This window comes from Diabrotica virgifera, chromosome 3, assembly GCF_917563875.1.
Source record: "Diabrotica virgifera virgifera chromosome 3, PGI_DIABVI_V3a".
NCBI classification, from domain to species: domain Eukaryota; kingdom Metazoa; phylum Arthropoda; class Insecta; order Coleoptera; family Chrysomelidae; genus Diabrotica; species Diabrotica virgifera.
In genome coordinates this window covers 65,412,139-65,421,063 of record NC_065445.1, presented here as the reverse complement: position 1 = coordinate 65,421,063, position 8,925 = coordinate 65,412,139, and the positions used below count along the sequence as shown (strand labels likewise).

The 8,925-nt window shown below is 34.0% G+C and overlaps 1 protein-coding gene across 1 annotated transcript; it reads left to right on the top strand.

Annotated features, from left to right (window-relative positions):
• Positions 1-1,563: 1,563 nt before the first annotated feature.
• Positions 1,564-6,293, top strand: LOC126881106 (uncharacterized). Its single transcript, XM_050645150.1, has 2 exons — positions 1,564-1,658; positions 5,820-6,293. The coding sequence occupies exons 1-2, from the start codon at positions 1,614-1,616 to the stop codon at positions 6,150-6,152; spliced, it is 378 nt and encodes a 125-aa protein (XP_050501107.1). The 5' UTR covers positions 1,564-1,613; the 3' UTR covers positions 6,153-6,293.
• Positions 6,294-8,925: the final 2,632 nt, after the last annotated feature.

Sequence of the window (8,925 nt, the reverse complement as noted above, 5' to 3'; positions counted from 1 at the left end):
AATTTTTTACTTTATTTTAGACTTGTGTCCTAAAGAAATGTGTTCCAGACATCAAGGCACCGATCTCAATCGGTGTCTCGCTGTCTAGAACACTTTATAAAGAGTTTTTGCAATGGTAAAAATGACTTTTGTTTATTTTTTTATTAAAAATAATGAAAATATAGGTATTTTTCTTTGATGTTGTATCCACAAAATCGCTGTCTCATGTCATTTTCTGAGCAATAACAATGCAAAACAAAGCTGTGTGCGATAAACAAATTGTCGAACCGTCTTGAAATTTTTTATGTGTTATATGGACTAGTTGTCCTACTTTTCATGCAATATCAAAGTTTTAATTCCATTTTTGCAAAATTTATAGCAAATTTTAGATTTTTGAAATTTTAATATAATATTATTCTGCAATTTTCGAAGCAACAAATGATCTGACCAAAATTCAAAAAATTGCCATTTTAAACAATTGATGGATTCGACCGTTACTTGATGGAAGTTCATTTTATCTAACAATAAAACACTGAAAACGTTTGTTTTCTGTACTTCCACAAAATTTATTACAACTAAGTGACTACAGCTGTTTCGGCAGAGTGCCTTCAACGATAGAAAAACAGACACTTCTACATACGCACTTCACCTTCTAGATCATAATCATTCTTTCAATGAAGAGTTTCAAATTCTTCATATTCAAAATAAAGGCCTTAAGCTATCTTTTTTAGAATCTATGGAAATTAATAAATTTGAAAATACAGATATAATTCTGAATGACCGACTCGAGACAAACAGCTCCCCACTCCTCAACCTCTTCAGTTAAAGACTTAAAAGGGCAAACACATTGTAAACTATATCACTTGAGAAAGGCACTCTGCCGAAACAGCTGTAGTCACAGTTGTAATAAATTTTGTGGAAGTACAGAAAACAAACGTTTTCAGTGTTTTATTGCCATTTTAAACCTTTGCTCGTTTACTAAAAGATGAATACTCTAAATAAGACATTTAATTGTCCTATTTCTACCTGTAGCGATTTAAACGAGAAGACATTTTTGACCGTTATTTGTTAATAACTAAAATTTTCGTCCGGACTGTGACCGACATTTTTGTGTTTATAATGTATTAGGTATATACGAGTACCATCCAGAAAACTCATTTGCAACCTGGCTGGCCAAGTGTCCCGAACATGGTATATCTTTCCTTATTTCCCTGGAGTAATATATTTCTCGTTATTTCTAAAATACTACTTACCTGAACTTTTACAAGAATAATGTCCAAAAAACTACAATTAGATTTTACTAATGACACGCCCAAATTTTGTGGAAAAAATATGTGCTAGTGCTTGATGAAACACAATTTTCTACTAGGTAATTCATAACTAATCCCAATCCTTATTTAAAAAGCCATAATTTGTGGGGCTAATTTGTTATCAATTTTTTATCTAAATTATGTGTATTAAAATATTTATATTTAAATTAGGAACCGGAACTACGCATTATCACCTTCTAAATTTTAATAAATAATTTTTGTACTATAATTGTGTCTAGTAAAAAAACGCAAATAGTTCGATTTCGATATAAGCCCCGTTTTTCACCACTTTTAACAGTGGTTATTGATTCGTCAACTGTTAAAATGAGTAAAATATTTACTTTTATCGTTATAGCAGTAGCAATATGTGTAAGTTTATTTAAGACACAACTGTAGTTTTTATTTACTTATAATTATTTAACACTAGAAAGTCGGGCATAGCTTACCTACCTAGAAAGCCGGAAGGGATCATTTTGGCCCCACGTTCTTTAATCAATTAAAACTCAGTTTAAAGAAATTAAATCTACTCTAGACGATAGAATCTGATTTTATTTTTTACTTTCATTGTTTAACACATTCGTTGCCTATCAAAAACATTAGGAACACCATACAGTTTGCAGTTTTTGATATTTGCCACACATTGCCTTGTTACAGCCGCGGCAATGACTGGAAGTATGATTTCCTTTACAAAATATTTTCAACTGATATTTTTGTCGTTTTTGGATAGTAAGGCAAGCCAAGCCGCACACCAACGAAACATGAAACGTAAAACATGAAACATGAAACGTAAAATACGTTTCATGAAAATAAAACACGGCTAAACAAATCTTGAAGTCCGCCTACCCATGAAACGAGTGTGATTCATGTTCATAAAACATTTTTATTTTCGGAGAGTTTCATAAATGGCCGGACGTTTATTTATTTAGCAGTGTTTTATTTCCATGAAACGTGATTAACGTTTCATGTTTCTTTGATGTGCGGCTAACAGTGATAGTTGTTGGTAGACCTGGTGTTGCTAGGCGTAGTTCCAGATTTCGGGAGGGAAGGTATGGGGCCCATAATTCTTCACACAGCCGAAGAATAAACTTACAAACTGAGTCTACTTCCAGTTATTTATTTATAAATAATCCATGCATTTATTGCTTTTAAGTCAAGAGTATTACAATAAAATACGTACATAGGCCATCGTCTTGAAGTTACTTTTATAGTATAAAGACGCGTCATTTGGTCCTCTACACCCACAATTGTGTCTTTGTGTTCACTTGTGTTCACCAACAATTTTACCTTTATTACGTAGATGATCAGTACCAGTATAAGGGTAACCATTTAGAATAAACATACATAAATATAATTTTACCCATCCGACAGGAATTTGAAAGAAAGGCTCGTCGAATTTCCCAGAAAACGATAATAACTTACACAGGGCCAATTTGGCCCCTTAGACTCCTATGGTAGATTTGTTATAAAAACCATTTAATAAATTTAGTAAACAATATTTTTTTGTATTAAATGGGTCTTTGTATCAAAATATTAAAGTCATAAAATATGAAATTATTATTGCCTCAAATAAAAAAACTACAATAACTTCAAATAGCAACAGGGACCAAATTGGCCCCTCCGACTTTCTAGTGTTAAGGCGAATTTACATTATTCACTTTAGATGTACACTGCGGATGGTTCATCTGCAATGAAAGGTATAAACATACTCTTCATCTACATTTTATCCAAGATGCACATCCAAAGTCAGCAGTGAACAAAGTAGAAGGTGTTCCTACTTTCGATGAACCAGTTGGATGATTCATCCACAGTGAACCACTAGTGTAAAATGTAAATTTGTTTTTTTTTTATCCTATGGACATTCCATGCCATCAAAACGCAGTTGAATATTTTTTTATACGTAAAATGGCTTTTCAATTAAATGGAAAGACGATCATATGCATATATTTCTAGACATATATCGTATCATGAGTGCATGTGGAATAATAAATCTGAGGACTACCATAAAATAAACATCCGTGAAAATGCATACCGGTCTGCACTAAAAGAGCTACATTTATCTGGATTAAATATAGGCGACATAAAATCAAAAAATCAAAACTATCCACACTCGCTATTGTTCAGAGTTAGCAAAAATTCGTGAGTGAGGAAAAAGTGGATCAGGAAGCGCTGATGTTTATACTCCTCGTTTATTTTGGTTTAAAGAGGCAGACCCTTTCCGATTTTTTTTCTAATTTTCGACATTATTCTAGTAGGTAATGCTTTACTTTTCGCCATTTTAAAAAGACAGTGAAACGAATTCCCTCAATTAAAATGTAAATTGCAGACCTTTTCAATCTACACTTTCCCTATTCATTTATCATCAGCAGTGTACATCTAAAGTGATTAAGTCTAAATTCGCCTTTAGGTACCTTGTTATTCTTCCATCCATCCAATGGCACTACAGCCCAAACAGGGCATTGACCTTCTTCAGCAAGCTATTCCAACCATTTCGATATACTGCTGTTCTTTTTCATGAATGTGTTTTAAGGAGGCCTTTGGCAACCTCATCTAGTTCGTCTTCCCATCTCTTTTTTGGTCTTCCAATTGGTATTTGTCCTTGCATTCTTGCATTTAGCAAGTTTTTGGAGATTCTGTTCTCATACATGCGAACCACGTACCCTGTCCACCGTAATCTCTGCAGTTTAGTGTATTGTGCTAGAGTTGGTTCGCTATATTGTTCGTACATTTCTTTATTATACCTAATTTACCAGTTGTTATTTTCGCATATTGGGCGAAGTATGCTACGTAATATTTTTCTTTCAAACACGTCTAATACATTGGCAGATTATATCTGTGTCACAACCCTTGTTTCACAACCATAACTTACTATGAGTCTGATTATTGTTCTATAGACCAGGAGTTCTAGTTTCCGGTATACGTCTCGCGATTTAAATATGTGACCAATCGCGAAATAGGCTTTATTTGCCAGCATAAGCCTTCTATTTATTTCCGGTCTTCTTCATTGTTTGAGTGCAGATCCATTCCTAAGTAAGTTAATCTATTCACATGTTCTATATCGTCGATAAACTGTTGTTGTTGTTTATTTGATCTCTTTATCTATTTGTATGAGTAGTTTTGTTTTATCTGTAGTTATTGCTAGCCCTACAGCTTCAGCATTCTGTTTCAACTTAACGTAGGTTTCTTCCGCCGCATTCATTGTTCTGCTCATTATGTTTAATTTAATTAATACTCCGACGCGTAGCGGAGGGCAGTAATCATTCAAGGGAGGAAAAGGCACTTTACTCCCATGTTATACATATGATTTTTCCACCTTCCTCAAATATGAAGTAATTTTTTCATTTTTAAATAATTTATTTATATAACTATCTGACAAAATTTATTAGAGCACTAAAACTAACAAGTAGGTACAGTATAACAGTCAAATGTCAAATATAAGTCAAATTATAAATGTAAACATTGTTAAATCAAAATAACAATTTACTGTTTTTACCATTCTGCACAATACAGGGTGCTCTATAAATAAACGTTAAAATGTATAAATATATACTTACGTAATAGACAATAGAATATTCTTATTTCATCAATGACATACCATGACGTCACTTTTACTTTTCCTCCCTAAGGAGTAAAAGTACTTTCCCTCCATAGGGAGGAAAAGTACGACTTTGCTCCCTACAATCAGGTCAGGAAAAGTATACTTTCGGTAGAGGTAGGTGGAAATAGCTATTTGTATAACAAGGGAGGAAAGTGCTACCTTTCCTCCCGAGAATGAAGTTTACTGCCCGACGCGTAGCGGAGGGCAGTAATCATTCAAGGGAAGAAAAGGCACTTTACTCCCATGTTATACATATGGTTTTTCCACCTTCCTCAAATAACAAGTCATTTTTACTTAATTTATTTATGTAACTAACCAACAAAATATATTAGAACTAAAACTAACAAGTAGGTACAATATAACTGTCAACTGTCAAATATAAGTCAAATTATTAATGTAGACATTGTTAAATCAGAATAACAATTTACTGTTTTTACCATTCTGCAAAATACAGAGTGTTTTGAAATAAACGTTAAAATGTATAGATACTTACGTAATAGAAAATAGATATTGTACAGGGCGTCAGGGAGGAAAAATATTTTCCTCCCTAGGGAGGAAAAGTACAACTTTCCTCCCTACAATCAGGTCCGGAAAAGTATACTTTCGTAAGAGGTAGGTGGAAAAATAGTTTTCATATGTTCAAATAAAACATTCTGCAACTCAGTAAGAAGCCAAATTTTATTTAAGCAATTTATGTTAAATCTTAATATTTTGAGGTGTATAGAATCTGCAACTCAGAGATTGGGCATTCCTAATGAAACAACCTGTATGTGCGCATATATTTATAACAGCCTTTTATTTAATACTGTAGTATTATTATCTATCGTGGCGGAATGGATCAAGCAATCCAAAACGATTAAATAAAAAAGTACATTGTATTATATCAACATGACAATTGCTAGTTTAACATAACTAATATTTTTTCCACGTTACAGATCCAGTCGTCAAGGGCCGACGATAAACCAGAGGGCATGGACGAATGTCTGAAAAAATCTGGAGCTACAGTAGAGGACATTTTAGCCAGACCTAATAAAAATACCAATGAAATTAGATGTTTTCGGAAATGCATGCTAGAAAAACAAGGTATGATTGATGGTTCTGGTTCTATCCATAAAGATCTATTCGATAAAGCTTATCCAAAAGCAGCTGCGCACTTTGATGATGCTACAATTGCAACATTGAAGGCCTGTATCGGCAGTATCGAAAAAATTTTTAACTGCGACGATATGGTTAAAGTACGAGAGTGTTTCAAGAAAGCTCATTCATAAGAAATATTATCTGCTCTTCAATAGAAAATATGCTAGTTGGTTGATTTCGTGATAATTGTTTCTATGTTTTATTATGTCATTTTTAGAATATATTTAATCTAAATAAATGTACCATAAAAACAAATAAATTAGAAAATATTAGTGATTCTTTATTTTGGACAAAAACCTTCGGCAAAGCCTATTAATTACTGAAGATAGTGTAGTTCCTCTATATCTGCGGCTCTGTGTACTCGATTTTAGGCCTGCTTAATGCAAGTGAATTCGAGGACACACTCACACTCCCTCTAACGGAAAAACTGGCTCATCCCAGATACCTACGGTATCAAAAAGATTGAGTTCTGGTGAGACTCTTTCCGTGATATCGAGCCCTAGATTCTAGATGACTTGGAATGCTCCCAAAAGTTTTCGTACACATCTGGCCGTCGAGAGTAGAACAGCTTTCTGCATGGTCTTATAAAGATGTTCATTTAGAGCCAGCTTTTTAATGTTTTCGAGGAGGTTCCTCGGAATGACTCCTGTAGTAGACATAATAATAGGTATCGTCTGGTTACTTTGCACTCCTCATTGTCTTCGTATTTGAATTTCCCGATCTCTATACTTGGCGATATTTTCAGTAAATTTAGCATGTAGATTATTGTTGTTGGGTATCGCCCCATCAATTAGTGTTGTGTGTCTTTTTAATTTATTAAATAGTACGAGATCTGGTCTACTATGTGCCACTGTTTTGACCCGTGTTGAGCTGCCCCCCCCCCACTTGCAAAAATTAAAAAACAAATAGCGCTGATTTATGAGCTCTCATATTCCGCAAATTAAAAATTTTGAGCTCGTTACACTGAGCAGGAATTTAATATTTTAGTGGGGGGGCTGAGTCAGCCCTCCCCCACTGCTTAAAAATAGGGATATTGAATCGAGCTTTGCGGTAGAATTACGAGCTGTTTATGAGCTCTTGAAATGATATTGTTTAGATTTTTGAGCTCATCCCCTTCTTGAGCTTCACCCCCAAACAGCCCTTTAATTGATATAACTTAAGAGAAACATGCTGAAATCTAGGTTTACTGAAATCGAAGGTCATAGTTGATCTTTACCTTCATTGACTGCACTATAGAAAAAAAAACTGAAATTCAATAATTGAAATGCGTGTATTTTGCGAGCTCATAAATTATTAGATGATATGTAGTCGCCAAATAATTAATTTAATTCATTCTAAGTGCAACTCTCTCTTAAGCCGGAATGATGGGGTGGTTTTCTTGCGAAGGGGTTGTAATTCAATAATCGAAATGCGCGTGATTTAAGAGTTTATTCTCAGAATATAAGTTATACGAATTAAACTACTATTAACTTTTTTGTAAAAACTTAGTTTTGTCCGTAATTTACGAAAAACCGCTTTAAAACATGCATTTTTTCACGAATAGTTGAAATCTTTGATCTTTAATAACTCAGAAAGTATTGACTTATTTTAATAACTTTATATGTATAACAAATGTTGCTTATAATTTGTCCTTCTATCGATTGGTGGAGTTATTTTTAATAAAATAATTTTCACCCCCGAGAAGGGGCGGTATCCACCCTCAGGGTAAAGGCGCAAGGTGGCACCATGTCACCTTTGTTTCTTGAGGTATCCTCTAACTACTCACCAATTTTCGTGAAAATCGATGAAGGTTCACCGAAATTGAAGGTAATAGTTAATTTTTACCTTCAATGACTGCACTATACAAAAGGAATTGCAATTTAATGAGCTAAATATCCGTATTTTGGGAACTCATAAGTTATTAAATGATATGTAGTCGCCAAATAATTAATTTAATGCATTTTACGTACAACTTCCTCTTAAGCAGGAAAGATGGGGTAGTTTTCTTGCGAAGGGGTTGTAGCTCAATAATCGAAATGAGCGTGATTTAAGTGCTTGTTCTTAGAGTATATAAGCCATAGGAATTATATCCGCGATACGATATATTTTTATTTTTTTCAGCATGTTTCTCTTAAGTTAAATCAATTAAAGGGTTGTTTGGGGGTGAAGGGGATGAGCTCAAAAATCTAAACTATATCATTTCAAGAGTTTATAAATAGCTCGTAATTCTGCCGCAAAGATCGATTCAATATCCCTATTTTTAAGTAGTGGGGTGACTCAGCCCGCCCCACTAAAATATTAAATTCCTGCTTAGTGCAACGAGCTCAAAATTTTTAATTTGCGGAATATGAGAGCTCATAAATAGCTCATAAATGAGCGCTATTTGTTTTTAAATTTTTGCAAGTGGGGGGCAGCTCAACACGGGTACTGTTTTGTCTGTGAGTACAGTGCGGTCCCTGTGTAGCTTGTGGTTGTCATTCTCAAGCATACTCTCAGGGAAGTATTGATAACATGGGAGATGGTCCGTTTGGAGAAGTCCCTGCCTGATAGCTATCTCTTAATGAAGGATCTTTCCTACTGACTCATACGTTCCTTGTATTCAGTTACAGCAAATGCCTGGCAGCCCCCTGTAAAATTTATGGTTTCTTGGACTTGACATCCATATCGGCATTAGTCGTTTTGGACCTGAGTGTCTTTGACGATATATTTTAGGTAATTTTTAGTTCATATAGCCAGTAATGAACCTAATCCTGAATGGCCAGTAATGGATCTTCTGTTTCAGGGAACATCTTTCCCGATGGCAACAAATAGGTAGTTTGAGTATAATAGAGTACCCAACGACAAAAAAAAGTTAAGAATCAAGAAAAGGTTGGTACAATATTTTATTTGTTAAAAATAATTTAAATTATTTAAATAATTGAATAT

What these genes read in the sequence shown, in the direction of transcription:
- LOC126881106 (XM_050645150.1), top strand. Translation starts at nt 1,614, where the DNA reads ATGAGTAAAATATTTACTTTTATCGTTATAGCAGTAGCAATATGT. An exon ending in TTATAGCAGTAGCAATATGT is followed by an intron (nt 1,659 to 5,819) that starts GTAAGTTTATTT and finishes TCCACGTTACAG; the next exon opens with ATCCAGTCGTCAAGGGCCGA.